At 40.6% G+C, this 22,794-nt stretch overlaps 1 protein-coding gene across 4 annotated transcripts in view; it reads left to right on the plus strand.

Annotated features, from left to right (window-relative positions):
* The window catches only part of LOC136832782 (ubiquitin carboxyl-terminal hydrolase MINDY-1-like), a 127,975-nt gene that overhangs the window by 58,452 nt on the left and 46,729 nt on the right, over positions 1–22,794 (plus strand). For all 4 annotated transcript variants that reach the window (XM_067094339.1, XM_067094332.1, XM_067094356.1 and 1 more), the window contains exons 5-6: positions 10,712–10,854; positions 16,119–16,315. In XM_067094339.1, the coding sequence (XP_066950440.1) occupies positions 10,712–10,854; positions 16,119–16,315 (340 nt within the window). The remainder of the gene's footprint in view (positions 1–10,711; positions 10,855–16,118; positions 16,316–22,794) is intronic.

Consider the following 22,794-nt stretch of genomic DNA (forward strand, 5'->3'; position numbering starts at 1 on the left):
CCCTGCTGTTAACAGGGGACTGCCTGATATTCACTATTGCAGCGAAGGGTGTAAGACTAGGCTAACAAAAGCTTGTTATAATCCTCATTCAATCTGTACCAAATGAAGGGGGCAAGAGTGAAACATGGAGAAAACTTGTAATGAATGTCCCTCATAGGATAGTAAGCAATGGGAAACTCAAAAGTCTCACTTAGACAAATTAGAGAGAGAGAAAGAGAGGAAGAGGAAAGCAGCTTATAGAGTCGAGAGACATTCTAATAGTCTAGAAACTACTCCTAAATCTAGTTTAGAGGCTAACCCTATTGCTCTCCCTACTACTCCTTTTCTTACTTTTTCTCCTATTCCTTGCCCTCCTACTATTCAACCTCCTACTTCCATGCCTGGCTTCCTTGCTTCTGACCCTAATACCATCGCCAGTCTCAAATCTAGGTTTGATAAAAAGATAAACTTTGTGGTAAGTACAATGGTGGAGTTAGGAGCATCAGTCAAAGTGATAATGGATAAAGTATTTATGGAGAAAGTCACGAGTGAGGATGCAGTGCAAATGGAGGAGGTGACTATCTGTCCTGATGGTTCTCCTAGACCAAGGTCACTGTCCTGCTTCCCTGAACCTGGTAGAAGACATACTGGAAGTCTAAGAGAAGCTGTTGGGGTTTGCCCATGGTTAGTCATCCCCTCAGCTGCTCCTGTTTCACAATCCCAGGTGGTATCAGACAGCCATTGGAAAAGCATATCTTTAGAGGTGCATCAGTTATCATCAAGCTCCTCTGATGACTCCAGTGTGGACAGGAGGTGCCAAAAATGGTACCTAGACTCTTCCCGACTGCTTCAGCTCTCTTCAGATCCACTTCCGTTATGCGTTATAAGAAGCCTAGTACAGGCAGTCCCGGTTATCAGCGGCCTCAGTTATCGGTGATCCAGTTTTATGGCACTTGTCTAGTGACGATGATAGCTGGATTTTCAGTGCCGATATGCGCTGATCTCTGGTTATGAGTGCCGATCCCTGGTTATCGGCGCTGATCCCCACTTAACAGTGGTGCCAATAACCGGGGATTGGCGCTGTTAACGCTGATTTTCGGTTATCGGGGATTTTTGGTTATTGTCACGCCGTCGGGGACAGAAACCCTGCCGATAACTGGGGACTGCCTGTACCAGCCTTCACCCTTCTTGTAGTTACGCTGTGGATCCTTCAGTCCCTGCCACTGTCCATCAACATCCACTTTTGTGTGCGTGGGATAGTCCAGAGGCTCTCTCTTCTGAGCGCCCTCACCGGGCTCCTAAACGCCCAGTGACGACTCATAAGTGCCCAGCATCTGCTGCCAAGTGTCTGGTGGCAGCCACTTCCTGAGTGCTCAGCGCTTCTTCCCGTGCACCTGGTGCCGGTTCTCGAGAGCCCGGCTCCAGTTCTCGAGCACCTGGCGCCAGTTCTCGAGCCCGGCGCCAGTTCTCGAGCACCCGGTGCCAGTTCCTGAGCACCCAACACCAGCTCCTGCATACCCAGTGCCCACCTCTGAGTGCCAAACGTCCTTTCCCAGGCATTCTTCTCTTCAGTCTACTCATAGACTAAGGTCTCCTTCACCTTCGCCTTTGGATAATGATGAGCCAACGTTGGGTCCTATTAAGCAGCAGTTAGCTGTAATCATGGACTTATGAAAGAAAGCTCCCTCCGCTCCCGAGACTTCTCAGGATGCTGTCCTGTCCCTGGTCTCCATAGAAGAGGAAGAGGTCGACCAAGAACCTGCTCCTCTTTCGTCCTTTGCAGCTTTATTGTGGTATCTTCTGGCTAGTTTCTCACCTTTTTTGCCCCAGCTGCCCCTACCTTTTTAAAGAGGAAACCAGACGACAGGACAAGACTTCCCAAGATGGTTCTTTCTTCAAGGAGATAGGAGACTGTTCTTTCGGCCAAAAGGGAGCAAGGCAAAGCGTCTTTTGCCTTTCCTCCCTCTTGCGTGATCCTTCATGAGGTACATATCCTACATGACCGGGGAGGCCCCTTCTTTGAGAGTCGTTGTCTCCTCCCAAGGAAACTTCTCTGGCCTCATCGACTCTTCTCACCGTTCTGCGTTTTTGTCGGCTAAGATAATGTTCTCTTCTGCGGAACTTGACTATTTAATTAAGAATATTTTTAAGGTGTTTGAAGTCTTTTGTTTCTTGGATGGATGGTGGGTGCACTTGCTAAGAAAATAAAAAGACTACCAGGATATAGCAGGAGATATCGCCTCTGACTGGCTTGGGTTTCTGTCTTGTGCTGACAAAGCCATTAGAGATGGCTCTCTAGAGCTATCTGCTCTATTTACATTTGGTGTTCTGAAAAAAAGAGAGCGCTGGTGCTCCTTTACTTCAAAGGGAGTCACCCAGCCTCAGAAGTTGGCCCTTTTGTTCTCGCCTCTGGACCAGCACCACCAGTTCCCTCAGGACATAGTAAAGGGAATTGCATCAGATTTACAGAAAAATCTATGCAAGACTTGTTAGCCCAGTTGCCCAAGCATCCTAAGGATTCATCAGCTTTCCAGACCTGGACTTACTCACCCCTCCAGCAGCAGCCCTTTTGTGGAGGTGGGCCTATAGTACAGTTCAGGACCCATGCAGATGTCCGATTCACAACCAGGTCCATTAAGAAGAGCTCTGCCAAAAGTGTCTAAAAAGTGAGAAGGGAGTCCTTCATGCACCTGTAGGAGCCGGGGTTTTAGAGTTTTGGGAAAAGTGGCTGATACAAGGAGCGGAGCCTTGGATTGTCAACGTTTTGAAGGAAGTCTACGTTATCCTGTTCCTGGAGAGTCCCCATTAGTCACTTCTCCCATCCTATTGACAGCATACTCGAAAGGCTCTGAGAGACATTCGGCCCTCCTGGAGGAAGTTTCCTCTCTCATCCAGAAGAGGGCCATAGAGGAAGTCGAGAACACCAGCACAGAGGGGGTTTTACAAGCGACTTTTTTGTGGTACTGAAAGCATCGGGAGGCTGGAGACCAGTCCTCGATGTCAGCGCCCTCAATCATTTTGTCTTGAAGACAAAATTCAAGTTGGAGACAAGCCATTCAGGCCTTTCATCCATTCACCAGGATGACCAGATGATAACCTTAGATATGCAGAATGCATACTTCCACATCCTGATTCATCCAAATTCCAGGAAATATCTAAAGTGTGTCTTCCAGGACAAGGTGTATCAGTTTCGGGCCCTTTGCTTCAGCCTTTCTATGGCCCCTCAAGTAATTACTCGAGTCCTCACTACTCTCTCGAAATGGCTCCACTTAATAGGGATCAGTTGTCAGCCTTTATCCAGACTACTGGCTTTTTAGATTCCTGCAGAAGGAAAAGTGCATGAAGGACCTACACAAGATTCTTCTTCATACCAAGGAACTGGGCTGTCTTATCAATGTTCAAAAGTCCCAGTTGACCCTGTTGCAAGAGATCCTCTATTTGGAGATGATTCTGAACTCTCAGATTTTTTGGGCTTTTCTGTCTCCAAAGAGAATTTCCAGATGCTTCCAGACAGTCCAGAGTTTTCTAGCCCTTTCATCTTGCTTGGCTCAACATTGGATGAGCCTACTGGGGACTCTGTCATCCATAGAGGTGTTTGTCAGATTAGGCAGACTTCACTTTAGAGTCTCCAGTTCTTTCTGAAGGCCAGCTGGGACAGAAAAACACAACCAGACACCCATGTGTTTCCAGTCACCTCGGAGATCAAATCAGACCTGCAGTGGAGCTGTCAAAAGAAAGGCTGTCAGAAGGGAAGTCCCTTCAACCTCTGAGCCCCGACCTAGACTTTTATTCAGACGCCGCGGACATAGGCTGGGGAGCCATCCTGGGGAATCAGAAAGTATCCGGTACATGGACCCTGGATCAGGAAAGCCTACATATAAACGTGAGAGAACTGAAAGCAGTTCAGCCAGGCCTTCAGAGTTCACGTGCACTCATTCCTTTTCTCTCTGCCAGGCAGCAAGAGAGCTAAGTTACTCATATGGGCAGATCAAAATCAAGTGACTGGTCACCTGATTTATCCAGGGGAAGTTGAATGTAATAGTGGACAAGCTAAGCTGTCGGAAGCAGGTCCTTCCCACCGAGTGGACCCTGGATGCCCTGATTTGTCTAAATCTTTGGAAACTATGGGGCAGGCTGATGAGAGACCTGTTTGCCACTTCCAAGAACCATCGCCTTCCACTATTTTGCCCTCCAGCCCCAGATCCTCTTGCATGGGTAACTGACGCTATGCTGCAAGATTGGTCCAGTCTGGATATGTACGCCTTTCCACCCTTCAGCATGATCAGGGAGGTATTGAACAAGTTTCGATCACATCAGAACGCAACTGTGACACTCATATCCCTGTTTTGGCCCCTGAGGGAGTGGTTCCCAGACCTTCTTCAGCTTTTGGTAGATTACCCAAGACTCCTTCCCCAAAAACCATCTTTACTCAGACAACCCCACTTCTGAAGACACCACCAAGGGTTGTCCGCTCTTGCACTGACAGGTGCTTCAGACTATCCGCAAGTTTGTTGGAGCGAAAGGGTTTTCAAGAGGAGCTGCAGAGGCTATTGCATAATGCAGACGAAAATCTTTTAGCCTTGTCTACCAGGCCAAGGAGCAGTCTTCTGTCAATGGTGCCACAGCCACGATGTCTCCTCTTCTGAGACCTCTATAATGCAGATTGCTGATTTCCTCCTTTATCAGAGGAACTCTAGGAATTTGTCCTCCTCCACCATTATGGGGTATCAAGCTATGCTTAGCTCAGTATTTAAACATAGAGGCCTGGATCTTTCGTCAAATTTAGATATTAGAGGCCTGGATCTTTCGTCAAATGTAGATATTAATGACCTGATTAAGTCCTTCAACACAACAAAGCAGAAAAAGGACAGTTTGGTCTCCTGGAATCTGGATGTGGTCCTGAAATGGCTGACCTTTCCAGCCTTTGAACCCTTTCGTTCTGCTTCCCTTTAGGAATCTCACTTGCAAGACACTCTTCCTGTTTGCATTGACCATGGCTAAATGTATTAGTGAAATTCAAACCACTGATAGACGGGTAGGTTTTTCCCAAGGAGATGTGGTCTGCTCCTTCACCCTAGGCTTTTTGGCCAAGAATGAAGACCCATCCAAGCCCTGGCCTCGTTCTTTTATCATTAAGAATTTAATGGATGTTCTCGGCCATGAAGAAGAAGGAGAACTCTGTCCAGTCAGAGCTCTTAGATACTATCTGAATAGGACAGAAAAGATCAGGGGTCCATCCAGTAACCTCTGGTATTTGGTTAGGAACCATTCTCGTCCTCTCTCCAAGAATGCCTTGTTCTTCCTGTGAGATTTGATTTCAGAGACTCACTCCCAAATCCAGGAGGATGTCTTACCAAATTTTAAAGTGAAAGCTCATGATATTAGAGCAATATTGACCTCTTTGGCTTTCAGGCATAATATGTCCCTGATTTCCATTACTCAGTCAGCCTACTGGAAGTGCAGGTCTGTTTTTGTCTCCCACTGTTTGAAGGAAGTGGAAACTGTGTTTGACAGTTGCAGTACCTTGGGACTGTTATCGGTGGCTGTCATGGTATTGGGTGGGGAATTATAGGAAACACACTTTTTCTCCTACTCTCTCTTCGATTTGGTGTAGGGTTTTCTAGTTTTGTGGATAGGTTGTGATGTTTTTAAGTGTTTTCAGAGTAGGTGACAGCATTGTCTGGTTTTTTAATTTTGGTACTGCGCCCAGGGCAAGGGCACCTTTTGTATGCTTTGCTAATGATGAGGCCTTTCCTCCGCTGTAAAGCTCCCACTCAAATAGAGGCGACCCATGGCTCAACAGCCACGCCACTACGGGTTAAGTTGAGCACCAACCAGAGGCAGCGTTCACCTGCAGTAGCTCTCATACCAGGTAAGGAAGCAACAAGCATTGCATTCAGTGCTGGCAAATTTTCTCTATTTCGGAGTCATTACCATGCCTTAATGTTTTGGAGTAGAATATGTCCAAGTATCCCACCTCCATTCAGCGTAGGATTCAGCTATGTAATTACTTGGTAAGTTACTTACAAGAAAATGACATTTTCATAATAAAATGAAGTTTCACATATACTTAAGTAATTACAGAATCAGAGCCCACCCTCCTCCCCTCTTATGGACATAATAAGTGCATAAACAAATTGAGCATACTTACTGGTTTGTTTCCTGTGTCCCCCGATAGTGGGAGGATCCTGTCACCTACACAAAACAATAGAAGCGCTACCGTGAATTTTTAAAAAATTTGCTGCACGAGGTAAAAACATTAGCTATGGAATTAATTGGTAAGTATATATGAAACTTAATTTTATCATGGAAATGTCATTTTTCATTTTTGTTGCCATTCTTATAGATAATCTTTATCTTTATGGTATCCTCAGACTACTACTATTTTTTGGTTAGGTGTCACTTTTTCATGCTCCATTTGTTCCTTCCTGTTCTGTTATGATTGATGTACCCAGTGCAACATTGACTGGGATTTACTTACTCTTGGAACATGAAGGAGGGAAGTTGGATGATATGCCTTCTCAAAAAAAGGCTGGTTGGAATTTTATTAAATGGAAGGTGATGCATTTGTAGACTGATTGTGAAAATGAGGAGAGCTGCAGAGACTGAAATATCGGAAGGATTAGTGGGAGTTGGGTGATAATGATACAGTGCACCAGTAATAGGAGTAAAGTGATTCTCAAAGTGATGTAAGAGTACTTTATGAAGCAGAAGCGATTAGAGATGGTGTAGTCACAGCGGAAGGTATTTTTCACTTACATGATAGATTTGTGTGGGGTTTGACAAAGATTGTCCTGTGCCAAAACTTCCCAGTCAACTGTCACACTGCCATTAGAATGCTGTATGTTCAACTCAGAGTGTCAAGTACAGAAATAAAATTTGTTTGCCACATGAACATTCATGTCATCATCTTTTACTTGAGGTGTTTTTTGTGAAAAGTGGCCAACCTTAAAGTTTGCCCAGTTGTTAGGCTTGGTCACTGTATAGTTAGTTCACTGTGAGGACACAGACAGAGGGTATAGCAGTTTTGTTCCTCCTTTGGTGGAACCCTTCAAGAAGGCAGGAGTCTATTCTAGACAAAACTTGTATTTAAATTGGTTTAAGAAACCAATTTACTAAATGGCTCTGCAAAGGGGAACAACTGAAAAGTCCAGTTTAGTTATGCTCAACTGATATAAAATTAGTAGAGAAAGGAAAAACAATTTGTAACTAAATTCACCTCTAGTAAATATTTACAGCCTGTTCAAAGCAGATAATTGGCGTAGATTCCTTGATCTCAAAATTTTTGAGGTTAGGTTTGGAGAAAAGTCACTCAGTGACTATTTATCACAAAAGACAGTTGAATAAGTGATTGAAGCAAGTGTGAAAAATCAGTTCACTCCTATCAGCTAATTAGATATACACATTCAGCCACCCACTATAGTATACAGGTCCTGGTAACTGTCTGTACCCATCAAAATAAGCTAATGTATATATAGTTATATATATATACAGTTGATTTGTTTACACGAACTCTGTTTCATCACAACCCTATCAGTCATCCTAAATGCCTCCAGACACCCTGTTTTTTCTGCCAGGCACTGATTTCCTACCTCATAGTTAGTGTGACTTGGGTTGTCAACATGGGGTCAACTAGAATGATTACTAATTTTTTCTCTCACCACCTTGCTAGGTTGGTATCTCTTAGTGTGTAGATCTAGGCTGCAACCTCCCCCTGAGGATTTGATCCACTACCCTGTGTTCTTAGGATTCAAATCACACTTAATTATCCTTGCTGTGGCCAGCAGTATGCTTTGCTGGAGCAAGTATGGTTAAAGGTTTTACAGGTTCCTCCTAAGGTCTTCTGGGATGATAGGTGATACTTCCTCGTCATCTTGCCGTAGTCTCCTTATTTTCATCTTTAGATCTTCATACTCTTATACAACAGTTATTTTTGTAAGAGATATGGTGCAGGTTTTATTATTTACCAGGATTGGGTGTAGTCTTCAAATCTGTATTATAAGGTCATTCCTTACATTATAGTCCCAGATGCCTTGAGTTTTTGTTTTCTGCCACTTCTTATGCGTATACAGTAAACCCCCCGTATTTCAAGCTGCTATCAGTGACTCATCTTCATTGTGCTTAAGACCTGTGTAATTGCTATTTTCACAAAGTTGATACAGTCCTCCACACTTGGCATTCCTCCCCCTCCTTTGCTTTTTGGTAAGTGAGCCAGTGTGATTTCTGATGTTGTTAGGGTTGTTGGTTAGTGGTGCATCATGTTGGAAAGTAAGGCTAGTAAATTGTCTACAGTTCCTTACAGCTTAGAGCCCCCAGCCAGCTACGAGTGAGGGATCATTTAGTGGGCTTTCCTGTTGTCAGTCCATGCTATACTTAGGTTTGTCTTTCTTTTTTGCATGTTTTTTCAATACCATTTTATCTATCAGGTGGTCTTTGGTGTTTTTGCAGTTCCTGCAGCATCTTTTCTGTTCCTTAGGTATGGTTTTTGTTTCCTGTGGCAGTTGTACAGCTCCTTGTCTTTGATTTCTGTCAGTAATTTCTGCATAATGGACAGGCAGTGTGATGTCAGAAGTTACTTACTGCACTGCCCTTTGCTTGATGTCTTTGTACTTGTGATGCTCTGCCTGTTGTTATTTATTGTGGAACATCATTTTGTTCTACACATTCTAGTAGCTGTTATGCCTGTTGTTATCCAGTGTCGTACATCTTTTTGTTTTGGACATTCCTGTAGCTACTCTCCTCTGAGCAGGGAAGGTATTTCAGTTCAGAGGTTTGTGCCTCTGCTTAGTAACAGCATGAGAAATCTTTTTAACTCCAGTTCTGATGGCATCATAGGAGCCTCAGTTTGGCTTACAAGATAAGATAATTGGATAATTAGCTGGCAGTGGCAGATATGAGATGGCAGTTAGAGCAGATGTGTGGCCTGTGACAGTATCTGGTTCAACGAGTCAGTCTTCATAGTTCATTCTAACTCCTTCCATGTTAGGGATGGACCATAGCACAGTAGCTGCTCTAGTTTGTCTGTCAGCAGACCAAATCAACTGACTGCTGTCTGTCATTTAGAAGTGAGCAGTATCAGTAAGGGTTCAAGAACTCCAGTTTAAAGAATTAACCATGTATACTCTTATAAGGACACCACATATCAGAAGGCAGCAGTTACCTTATTGTGGCAAAACTAATGGAAAATAAAAGAGAAGGTGAGATTGGGAAAGGGAAGGAGGAGGAGGAGGAGGTCAGATTGGATCTCCCCTAAGGATTACCTAATGGTGTGACAGCTTTTACATCTTACAGGTGGGTCTAGGAGAGATACAGGGCTTTGGTCAGCAAAGAAGGTCAGTGATGGAGAAGCAGGCAACTGTGATGGTTGTGCACCCTTCTCCAGTTTTTTTCAGTTTGTTGTTTGTAGCGTTCAGGTGATAGGGGAGTGACACTATATCACAGACCTCAGCCCAGCTGACTCCTTTCAAGATAAAGACAATAAGTTTGGTTCAGTAGTCATTTTCGAATGGATACTTCCTAAAAATTGACATATTTGTGACTAGAATCACAAAAAAAAAAGCGCAAAGAAACACGAGACAGTTTAGTGGACTTGTGTACTGACTGAAAGCTAAGGGTAAACTGACCATTTGCCCTTTGTATCAACTGGGAACCACACAAACGTGATGTGCCCATCCCATATATGCTCTAATTGGCTGTCCTTGCTCATCCGATAGCCAGTCAAAATGAACAAAAACAGCGATATTTTAATTTGACAATGTCCAAAAACTGAATTGTGTGGGCTGAGACACCTCTGTAACTCATTAAATACAAACATTCTAAAGTTTCCTTAACATGCAGGGTTTATGTCTAATGGATTTAACTCTCCGTTGTATATTTGAGAGACTTAGTTTTTGATGATTCAGGTCAAATGCAGGGTGCTGTCGTGTGGACCTGCAAGTCTCAAGCAGTCAAGTCTAGAGTTTTTTTAGCAGTTGGATCCTTCCCACCCAGATTGAGATTCAGACTAATTACAATTACTGTAATGAATTATGATGAAACAAGTGAATTTTTGTTGTCATGCTTATCCTGTAGTTACAGTGTGAGTTCCCACCTCCCATCCACACTAACATCTCACAGTTCATGGCTCAGACAGGATAGTTAATGGTCTGAGACCTTGGAATTTGTCCAAACATAACACAATATTAGTGACTGATTGCCATTTTTTTCAGTTTTTAGTGGCACAGAAGCACCTGGGAGGCATAATGTATACAAAATGGTAAATTTTTGTTTTAAAATAGAGGGTTTTTAGACAAATTAATTTTATGTTAAACTTACACATTTAACACTGCTTATTTTGTATTCAGTTTAGAATCATGTAGGGCTAATTTTAAATTTATATAATTGTAAATCATTAATAAAAGTAGTTATGATACTTTAGTAGAGTACATTTTTAACAACTGTACTGAAAAGTTAGTAGTAGTATACAATGAGAATAATCTGTCAGGTAGAATAATAATTGTCAAGGAGTGATTTCTTATGGTACTTCAGGTTTTGTGGTCAGCCTTAAAAAGCCAGCAATATGTAAATATTAAGTTGACTATAAAATGTTTCATACTGTTCATTCTCATGAATAATTATTTCATGAATAATTCTCTTATAACATTATACAAAGCATCTTGTCTCTTCACTCAGTTTTTAAAGTGCAGGTATCAGTTTTGCATTCTGTTTTTATATTGTATAAATTGTTTTGCAGCTATGCTTTGTGAAGAGTTTATGGCCAACAGTGGGTCTCAATTAACCATCCATGGCTTGTTTGAGCTTGGTTCTTCACTGGGAAAGGAAGAAATTGCAGTACTTTTCCGCAATAATCACTTTTCAACTATATATAAAAGAGGGGTGAGTTTTCCATGATTCACTTGTGATATCTACATAGGAATGTTTGTACTGTACTTTCATTTTGAAATACTACAGTATAGATTTGGTGTAATAGGGTATGTATCTGAAAAGCTCATAGGTCACAGATATTTTATGATTTACAATACACAATAGATTTTTAATTAATTAGTGTGGCTAAAGGCATTGTGAAGAACCTTGAGAGGATGCATAGCTGGTTTCTGGCGACGTCTTGATTAGGTAAACTGTATGTGTGTCGAATATGTCAGATATTCTTGAGACGTGAGGACATCCCTGCCTAGCGACAAGACTTTGTGAGTTTGTTCTCTGGAAATGTTCAGGTTCTGGAAAATTCTTTCGTATGTGTGTTTTTTTTTTGGATGGAGCCCTAGGGTATGAAGGTATTAGTTATCAAGCAAATTGTCATTTGAAGATCAACACCGAATATTAATAGAAGCCTTCGGTGAAGGCTCTGTGGTTTGATACTTGTCAATTAAGATTGGAGGTAGGAAAAATTTTAGATTTCCCAAACCGTAGGTTGTTCTTTTCATTTAACATACATCTCACTTGTATCTGACCATTTTTACATTGTGTGTACTTTATAAGGAACGTGGGAGGAATTCCCATATCTTTATTTTTATATACAGGTATTCCCCTACTTACAATGGGGTTAGGTACCAAAAAACCCATCGTTTGTTGAAAAAATTGTAACTCGAAAATGGCCTAGCCTACACTAAGGTAATCAGTACCATCTGTACATATATGGTAGCCTAGCCTACACTACACAGTATACTTTATACATATATGGTATAGTAATTATTAGTGTTGGCTAATTCTGCAGGTTCAATGCAGAAAGACATGATAAGTCATTGTAAAGAGAAATTGAATAACAAACAAGGCCTAGCCTGCACTTTGGTATATCATATACGGTAGCCTAGCCTACGTTTTACTGTATTCTATTTTCACATAATAACACGGTATTGTACAAACATCAAAATAATGAATTGTGCATCTTTTCCATGGATCTTTTAAAAAGTTGGGCTTTACTACAATGTATCCAATTGTATACATTCTCATATTGCTTTTGCATTATAAATTGCAATCATAGCGATCAAATGTTTTGGTTTGGGGATCGATCATGCGGTGTTTATTTCACTGCATTAAACTGAGTTCAGAGCGCATTTCTTGCTTCTAGTTAGCGTAAATGAATCTCTAGATACTTTATTTATATGGGACATATATATTTTTTGTTACATGAAGTGTTTTTAAGTTGAAATATAACTTAAATATGTTTCGTTGTGAAATTAATTTAGCTATTTTTTAATTAATAGATGACGTTGGCTGCTGGCCGTTTGGGGGCATGGTTGTTTTGTGTAAAAAAAAATCAAGATTCCATTCGGTATTTTCTCTTGATTTCATCATCATACTATGAGCTTTTCATATTTATCTTTTATCGGCGTGAAAACAGCAGTAATATGTGTTCCTTCATGCCCAGCAGTTTTGATTAAAATACTTTCCAATTTTATTTGCGGTCGAGTTTCATCCATGTTGCCAATGCACGATAATTTATGGTCATTAGCAGCTTGAACATTGTTTTTTCAGCTTCAGCTACAACTTGCAGCTTAAATGTACTATAGCAGTATATTTCCTTGCCGATCTTTTCTCCAAAGCGGATAAGGGCATAGTGTAAAAATATATCAGTACTTAATGTTATTTTTAACATAACTACGGTAATTGTTTAACCGTACGATGATTGAAATACAAGCAAAACAGTTGTTATCCGATACGATTATTAGCAAAACAACAGTTTCTCGTTCGGTTGTTTATGGCTGTACGCATTTTCGCAAGAGTACAAGGTTACTAACAATACTTTTATCATTCTCTTACTTTTTTAACAAGAAAATGAAATAAAGAGATGGAGGAAAAGAAGTTGGTCTCTTGCTACCTGATTGTACGCTGTTGCCTGTGCCTGCTCAAAATTTAAAAATATTTTCTGAATATTGTCGTACTGGTATTAATTGCTAACTCCATCGTAAACTCGAATTATTGTAACTCATGCACTACCTGTATTTACAAACGCACAAAAATTGCAAACGAACACTGACCTATTTTAACTTCCGACACAACCAGAGCAAGTGAGGTCAGCTCATTGAATTAATGTACCTATTCCAGCCTCTCGGGCCAATGTATCGTACACTGTACGCTGCCTGATTGTATGCTGTTGCCTGCGCCAGTCACCCACGAAATTTAAAAATACATATTTTCAAAATATTGTTGTATCGATATTAATTGCTAACCCCATCGTAAAAGCGAATTATCGTAACTCGAGCACTACCTGTATTTGTTTAACAAGGGTTTTATTTGACTTCTTCAGATGTTTCGCTGAGGAAGAGGTTAAGATGTACTCATTGGGAATATACTGGACTTTGTCTTATTGAGATCTATTGTGGGGGAAATTATTTAGAGAGAATAATTAGTTGAATAAGATGGACTTTAATATGTTTGATCATTTGGTGAACATCAGTATTCCATTTTATTTCATATCTTGTTTCTTGCAATCCATTTATGTTAGATTATTGTCAAATAAATTATTTTGAGTAATACTGTACTTGTTTCACTGTAGACCTGAGAGAGAGAGAAAGAATGCATGTGTGTATGTACAGATGTATGGTGCCAGTATCCATTTTGATGCAGTCACTATTAAACTACCAATAGTTGAGGTTTCTTGACTATTAGCAAAGGTAAGCAATGGGTTTCATTCCTTGTTGTGTAACAGATTTTGGTGAGCAGCAGGAACTACGCTCGGGTATATTATAGTGTTAGGTACACTTCCGAAGAGATTTATCTTAAGGGGAAATTGAGATTATAAGCAATTAGGGTGTGCCTTTGGTTGGTATATGTGCCTCTTTGCATAGGCTACTCAGGGAATATTTACAGTCAGGCGACCTTGCACTGTTATCGAGTCAGTTGCTTTAGGACTCGTGTTCAAGTGAGTGCGTTAGAAAGATTGAGAAGTGTTATTGTTAATTTTCAGGTTAACTATGTATCTGGTTGCCATTTTAGTGAGAAGGGGTTACGTGAGTGTTACTATGGTTTTATTTTCTTGTTAGTTACTTGTAATTGGGGCTAATTAAGGGAGAGTTCTGTTGCTTTGTGGTTACGTCAGGAAGACGGTGGGTGGAACTTTCATTAGGGAATGGTGACGATTTTATGACGTCATTGAGAGTGCTTGCTCATTTTAGTCCGGGGTTGGCTTGATGCTGTTATCCCATTCTCTCTGCGAGCCCATTTTCTTTGTTGATTGACTGAAGTGTTTCGAGTGTTCAGGAAAATTTCTGGTTATCAGTCGTGATGGCGTTTAGAATTTTTTTTTCTTAATTGTTCGCATTTGCGGTTAGGGTTACTTCATTGCTCGCATTCGGCGTTTAGAATTTGATATAGTGGTTCGCATTTGCATTAGTGTTGGGGGTTTACTGAATTTTTAACGAGTTTTTTTTTATTTTCCTCCTTTCTCGTTCTACCTTTGGAGAGTTATATAAAGTTGAGATTAGGTCAGGTACTTGGAACTTGGAGGATTGTCCTTTAGGATACTATGACGGGGCTAACGAAGATAAGGATAAGGTGACAGTGTTGCACAAATTTACATCCATAAATGCAGGAGTACAGCTTTTTCCAAGACTAGCTGATGGCCTTCTTCCAGTTCCCCTCAAAATTTTTTTAGAGGGGGTGTCGAATTTTTAATTGCCAAGAAAATAACGGATGGGGTAGAGGCTTTCAATGACGCCAAAGGCTTCCTTAGTTTAGATAAAGGAGATATTGGACAGCTTTGCCGGAGTCATCACTTTTTGAAGTGTAGGACCTGGGACGATCTTAAGGATTTTTTGAGAGTGTCAGATGGAACAGCTGGAGGTGATGATGCAATTTGAGACCTCAGGTCTCTTTTCAAGGTCCATAAAAGCCATGATTTGTTGGTCACATTTATTGCCAGATGTTTTGATGCTGCAAGGGATTTTTCTAAGAAGTTGAGAAATTCTGGTTGGGCAAATAGAGACTATTACGGTAGAGAATCTTGAAAAACTATTGCAATATGTATGGATTCTGAATGACGTTCCTGATACTATCGCAAATAGTTTTGACAAGGAGATAGAGAGGAGGTCAGATGAAACTTTACTGTTCTCTCAAATTCATAAGCACATCGAAATGCCCTACAGTAGATAGCTCCTTTTTGGACAGGATGCCGAAATCTTCTGGGGCTATTCTGAAGCATCATACAGAGTGATTCTGATTCCACAATTATGAGGTTATGTGCCAAGACAGAGGATGATAAGACTTCTGCATGTTCAGGATCTCAGGGGCATTGTTATAATTGTAATAGGCAGGGCCACACTAAGAAGTTTTGTGGGATGAAATATTGTGGTGCTTGCAAGTCTGCACATCACAGTTGGCAGTTTTGCCCGCTTCTTAAACAGAATGAGTCTAGAAGCACGCCCCAAAGCGCTGGTCTGGCAGGTAGGAGAACTCCTCGAGGGGATTTTTTTGGGAGCCTCTAAGGGCCGACAGAATTTTTTGAGGACTGAGCAGCAAGAGGGGAAGAGATAAAAGGGGTTGTTCCTTGTGATATAGGACTTCTGGGTGAGCCCTCAGAGCCGAAGCCAGTGGTAAAAGGGTCTGTATATGGGGTTGATGTGAATATCTTTATAGATACAGGCACCCCTATTAATTTGATGAATTATGAGTTGTTCCGATCATTGTTTCCCGATCGTTCTTTGAGGCCTGCTAAAGAGACAATATGTGATGTGCAAGCAAATAGGTTATGGGGTTTTGGGCTACGTAATTGTGTTCATCTCTTGGGGATAGCACTTTTACAGAGCCATTTTTGGTTATACGAGGGGCTGCTTTGGGGAATACAGTGTTACTGGGTCATCCAACGTGTTGGCGACACAAAATCTCGATTCATACAGGGGTATGCGGTATGACTGCTGGAGTACCTGGTGTTATGCAATAATACATCAAAAAGATGATGAGTAGAAGAGTGTGATGGAATTTAGTATCTGAAAGCTTGTATGGGATAATGTAGGATGTTTTTCCTAGTAAACTTACAAGTTTGTTTCCATGACTTATGGTAAACAGCATTGTATTTTTGAGTTTGTTGGATACAGCATTCCTCTGTTACTTTTGTTAGTGTATAAATGTAGATTTTATCTTCTTAAATATTAAAAATATTTTTTTAAACTAAAATATTTTATTAAAACTATGAGTTTTTTCAGGACCAGATTTATCAGCTGCTGACTGATCAAGGCTTTCTACATGAAAACATGGTGTGGGAAACGCTTAATGATGTAGATGCAACATTTTCTGAGTTTGTGAATGGAAACTTTCAGCCTGTAACTCCCACAGCAGAAGCTTCATTGTCATCTTCAGAAGGGCCTCAGAGTATGACAATGCAGCAGCAAATTAATTCAGAGTAAGTATCTCATTGCATTGAATACTTAATAAGACTTGAGTAGATTTTTCAAGATAGTGTAAAACTGAACTTTGTTACTTAACACTGCGCTTACAGTTGACATTTACAGAGATTGGATAACTTGTTGATGGTGTTCAGATGCTTTCTGTCATGGTGGAAGTTATTTTGTTGTATGCGATGAAATGGAAGGTATTTGTGGAAGGTAAAGTATAGTTCTTGACACAGGTTACAGTATTTTCAAAGAGTCTTCTCATTGTTTTAAGTAGGAAGCACACTACTTGAGGTAATTTGTACATGGTCAAAGTAATAATGTGTTCATGCAAACTGTTAACCAATGTATTACCCATTGATTTATACTGTTTTCATCAGTCTGTGGAGACTAAGCTGATGAAAGCATTAGAACTACTTACAGTGTCACTAGTGAATAAGTCTGCTTCAGTGAGTGTAATGCTCTTGTCACTGGGCAGGGCCTTTACTCAGTGTGGTGATGGAGACAAGATCAGTGTGTTATTGTTTGTTGATTAGTATATCTTGTTCTTTCTCCAAATGAAAAATCTGGTCTTTGGCAAAGTAATTCTCAGCTTCTTTTTTGAGTTTGTATTTTACATAATATAAGTATTTTTTGGTAGTGTAGTTAGTCAAATTGAGTACTATATGTATATATGCTGGTGTATTAGTTAATTCACCATATAAGTCAACCCTCTTATTAGGTTTGATACAAGTACACAGGCTTATTTTTATGGGCTAAATAACCTCCAAAAGGAGGAACAAAATTTCCAATGTTTATTTTATTACCCACAGCATAACATTCTCTATCTATAGGAGTCATTCATAAACACACAAATGAAAATAGCAAGTTGTTCATACGCAGAACAAACCTTCGGTCTTAACATGAGGATAAGTGTTCTGGCACCAGCTGGAAACCAGTTTAAAAACAAAAAAATCATATATGGAAGGAATCTGTGGCATCTGGCATCTGATATGCAGATGAGGTGGAAGCGGGTCAGAGACCCAGCTAGAACCTCATGATGCATTTGGTCTTTCTTCAACTGCCTTAGAGAATGGACGTTTGCTTTTGCTCTCATTTCCTCAAGCCAGTTTTTGTCCTAAGCCTGTGATACTTTCCTATTGGTTGTGTTGTGTTTTTGGGTGTCTGTGTGTTTCGTGATATTATCATGGTTTCCACTAATCAACCTAAGAAGTTCCGTAAGTGCCAACGCATGTGTCCTGGCATTCCAGGGTTCTCATGTTCCCACTTCCTGGCTTCTTCTGAGACAGACCCCCATTCTTCATGCAGTAGGTGTCATTCTGATTTTTATAATATCACCAATCCGTGCCTGGAATGTCGTTCCTGGCCTGTTGTGCAGTGGAAGAAGTTATACAAAAAGAAGGAACACAAAAGGAAGTCGGAGCTTCCATCTTGGGAAGGATTTCCTCCTCCTCGAATGCACGCTTCTGCTCCTGCTTCTTCCAGACCTATTCCATCTGCTTCCTCATCCATTGATGCCTTTTCTACTTCCTTTTCTTCTATTGATTCATCTCCCAATCTCTTGGGGGGATATTACCTCCTCAGGGAGAGAGGAAGCAGTACGATCTTGTTCCTTTGTTTCAGATTCTGATGTGCAAAAGATGTCTATTTGGGCCTCCTAGCGCCTGCCTGGAATACCCTCTCTGGATGGCCTGTTGTCGCATTTCATCTCTTCATGCTTACCAGTGTCGGCTCCTCTAGAAGTATTACTCAACAAGTCTCATATCTCTGTTGAGTAGACAGCTCAACTCTGATGTCATTTGGTTGAATCCTGGGTTAACGCTAGATCAGGTTAGGGCTGACGGTCCTTCTTAACCTTTCAGGAAGCATTTTCCTTGGAGTCGACTGCCTCCTCTGCCTTTCAGGCTGTCTCATGGCTAGATTTATGGTCTCCAGTGGTAGGTAGACAAGAGAAAAAGACCTCTTGTCTTGAAGTCCTATACTCTTATAAGTGTCAACGTGCACTATACTGACCAAGACCAAGTAGAAGAAAATTCTTTGAAATTGGTTGGTCTATCTTATGAAGCCCCTCTAGGGACCATGAGAGTAACTCCTTTGAGGACTCACAGCAGCTACCAAAAATAGGTTTTTCCTATGTCAAAATCTTTTTTTTTTTAGCCATTGGTTGGTACTATCCAGCCAGTATTACAAATGTATGTTTTTGGTATTCCTGATACTGAGTACAGTCATACCTCAGTAAATGAACATCACTGGCAGACAGTTAGGTTTAAGGATGTTTTGTCTGAGGAAAAATCCGCCCTGTTAACGGACCTTTTCTCTGTTCAAGAATAGCCAAAGATGACTGGCTAAAACATGTATGGGATTAGATGTGTCATGTATGTCTAGTCCCAGTTGAAACACAGGAAAGGGTTCAGTCTGTGTGGGGGTCTTGCTCAGTGTGTATCTCTGCTAAACTGTCACCTATGTCTTTTTGTGCGTTTTATGCAGTTGTGGTGCAAAGTAATTTACTATAAGTCATCCTTCATGGCCTGTAAGAATGCTAGAGTTATCAGCAAGACTGTGCCTTTTGTGGAGGATATTTTGTGTCCTGTCAAATCAGTGGGCTTGGAGGTGAGTGTTGATGATATGGAGGAGTTAGTGGAGTAGCACTAAAGCAGAGCTCATCACAGAAAAACTACAAGGACCTTTAGCAAAGCAACAACAGACAACAGCTGAGGGAAGGAAGGATGTCCCTAGTTCATTGATGAAAGAAATGTGTGCAAAATGGAAGGAAGTGCAGAGTTTTGTTGAAAAATATTGCCCTGATAAAGCTGTAACAAACTGTGTTTGTAAACCTGCTGAATGACAGTGCTGTCTCTCACTCTAAGAACTTTTTAAAAATTAGGGGTAAATATTATTGACCAGGTTTTTATGAGAAAGAAACAGTGATTCTCAAGAAGAAAGCGGTAGTAAAAGACCAAAAAGAGGACCACAGAAGCACAGTTAACTGCCTTTTTTGTAGAAGGGGGACTCTCTTTCCAAACAGTGACAGATCTCTTCCTCTTCACTTCTCTCACCAACTACCACTTACACCAACAACTTTCCCAGTGACAGTCAAACCTTGACTTATGAGTGAACCAACACAAATTCTGAGATACGAGCTGGCATACTTGCGATTTTTTGCTTCAAGAAGTGAGCTGAGATTTGAGCTACGAGCCAGTGAATCTGGGAGACACCATCTCCCAACATATCTGCCATTGCCAGCACCGAGCTGCCAGGGACACACTATCTCATTCAGTTCACGTGGTTACCCTGCTGTGCAAGCATCTCTGCAGCATCTCGCAGCATTTCTTGCTTTGTTTTCTCGCTTTTTCCATGTATTTTGGAACACTATTAGTTTTTACCATGGGTCCTAAGAAAGTAAGTCAAAACCAATGCTGAGAAGAAGAAAAGGCTGGGTACCATGGATATGAAGCATGGAATCATAGAAAAACATGATCAAGGTGTGCATGTTATGGACTTGGCGAGGCAGTGCTATCGAACTACTTCTATGATTTGTACAATTTTGAAGTAGAAGGCTATAACGCCAGCCAAGGCCATTAAGATTATTTCAAAGCTCTGGACCTCTGCCAATGAAGAGATGGAGAAGCTGTTGCTGTGGTTGAATGAGAAGCAGCTTGCAGGATTTCGTGCGGAAGATGCCAGGAACATTGACGGACGAGGCATCGGAAGAGTCATTCAAAGCCAGTTGGGGCAGGTTTGATAATTTTAAAAAGAGGGCTGTCATCAGGCATGGTGAGGCAGCAAGCTCTGATGTGAAGGCAGCTGAGGAGTTTGTTCAAAGTTTTGCCGTACTGTTAGAAGTCGAAGGATATGCCACCCAGTGAGTCTTCAACTGTGACGAGACAGAGCTCTTCTGGAAAAAGATGCTGAAGAGGACCTGTATAATGGCAGAGGAGAAGAGCTTTCCAGGCCACAAACCTATGAAGGATAGGCTTACCCTTGCGCTGTGCGTGAATGCGAGTGGTGACTGCAAGGTTAAGCCCAGAGCCTTTAAGTCACATGAGGTAACCAAAGAAATCTGCAGGTTATGTGGAGGGCAAACTCAAGGCGTGGGTCACCACGGATATCTTTGTCCAGTATGTAAATGTGGTCATTGGTCCTACCGTCAAGAATTACTTCACCACAAATAACTTATCCTTGAAAGCCCTTCTTGTCCTCGACAATGCGCCCACGCATTCACCAACCCTCACAGACAACATCTACGAAGAATTCCAGTTTATCAAGGTCCCCTTCCTTCCACCCAATACCACCCCTATCCAGCAGCCCATTGGCCAGCAGGTGATTTCAAATTTCAAAAGGCTCTTCACCAGGCACCTGTTCAAGTGCTGCTTTGAGGAGGAGGTTGTTGCAAGCGAGATTAAGGAAGTACAGTATTGGGAACGTGGGAGAAAATTGTAATGTTTATTGAAGAGAAACGCCCTGAAAAAGTTGCAACAGGTTGTGCGTCAGAGCTGTTTAATGACACTTACTCGTAGCTCATTTTTGAAAAATTTTGAGACAGGAGGAAACAAACCTCCATGGACAGGTTTTTAGTGAAACGCCCTGCACGTGAAAGCAAGGAAAGTGTTGCGAAAAAGGCAAAAGTCAGTGAAGAAGAAGAAGATTAAAAATAAAACAAAATAAAAAAAGTAGCAATTAATTTTAGCAATAAATTGTAGCATAGTGTGTAAATTAAATCTGGCAATGTAGCATTAAGTGTGTAGCGGGTAAGTCAAGTTAGCAAAAGAGCACGACATGAAAAAACCTCCTCTGCCAATATCCTGCCTCCCACAACCACCCTCCATACCCACAGAGACACTCATTAGCCCGCTCGTCTTGCTGCTTCACCTTTGCCAGCATCTTCGTGTGATCTTCAAGGTAAAGTACACTTAATACAACCAGTTTATTTCACATTCGCTTTATTATGTATTATTTTTTATACATTGTTATTTATAAAAGCACATTTTTCTTATTTAAAAGCGCATAACAAAAAAAATTGGTGTGTTTTTTGGGGGTGCTGGAATGGATTAATAGTATTTCCATTCATTTTAATGGGGAAATTCGGTTTGATCTGCAAGCAAATTGAGTTATGAGCTTGGTCACGGATGAATTAAACTCATATGTCAAGGTACCAGTGTTTAGGTAAAAGTTCAAGTTTGCATTTATTCCATTTGTTTGCTTTTTTTTTATAACATCTGCATGCTAGGCTTGATAAATTAAAGGTAAAATGATTTTATTTGTTATATTTTTGTGGGCCTGGAATGGATTAATCCAGTCCCCATAGTTTATTATAGGAAAAATTTGTTCAGTGTAAGGACAGATTGGTTAAAGGACAGCCATCTGGAACAGATTGTCTGTTAATTGAGGTGTGAGTGTATATTATATAATAGTGATGCTGTCATTTATTGGACCTGCTGTGGTTTGGTTAACATCTTAATAGGAGGAAAATATGGGAAATGTTAAACGTTTCTTCCTGGTGAAATTTGGTGTATTGTGTTAGTTTGTATAATGATTCCTATAGTACCTGTGTACCTGTAATGTGGTTTTGGGAAATGCAGTAATATTTTTCTAGTTACCTGGGGCATAGGCAAAGTGACAGTAGCAAAATTTAAATTTCTCAAGCTTATTATTAAAAGGCAAAATTGTTGCACTTCTATAATATATATATATATGCACTTGCCATGCTTGAATCTTTAAAATTTTTAGAAGTTCTAAATCATAATGTGTTGTGTACAAAGAGTTGATAGTAATTAAATTTATTTTACAATATAGTTCTGGTAATGATGATAGAGTTTGAATTTATTACAAAGTAGGGGTATGAAGGTTAATGGGAAAGTGATATATGTGTTATATACTTAATGTGACAAAATTAGTCATTTGCTTGTTACCAGAAACTGTTTTGGTGACATTTGATATTGGTGTAGGTGGGTTGTGTAAATAATGTTTTGGGACTCCTTTTATAGTATCCCATGATATCTCTAAAGTTGTTATTGCAATTCTGTGCAATATTTTTAAATCCTTTTTGTTTGTGCAGTATATGGTAATTTTTTATTCTGTAATAATCCCATTACTGTTAACATACGTTTTTGTGCAGCTTTGTGAATCCCAGAGATACAAATCTCTGGAAAAAGCAGGTTAATAATGATTAGTTGTTCTTGATAGGTTGGCACATGTGCTTATGGTTACATTAGGTCCCCAGTGGTTAACTGCCTCACTTTTGTGTTTGTTGACTAGGAAGCAGCTCATATTCTTCCCTAGATGTCTGATGGTTTTATAAAACCTTTACATTTTATCCTCATTTCACCATTTCATCCATTTTCAAGTTATTTCTTTTATAACACCCAGACTTATTAGTGTTACTACTGAGTCCTCATGCCTAGCTTTCATCAAAGTTTTCTCAAAGTATAACTGTCAGCTATATTTCTGCTGAATCTACAGTTTGGACTAATTTGACCCCTTTGGCATCTTC

The sequence above is a fragment of the Macrobrachium rosenbergii genome, chromosome 4, assembly GCF_040412425.1.
Source record: "Macrobrachium rosenbergii isolate ZJJX-2024 chromosome 4, ASM4041242v1, whole genome shotgun sequence".
NCBI classification, from domain to species: domain Eukaryota; kingdom Metazoa; phylum Arthropoda; class Malacostraca; order Decapoda; family Palaemonidae; genus Macrobrachium; species Macrobrachium rosenbergii.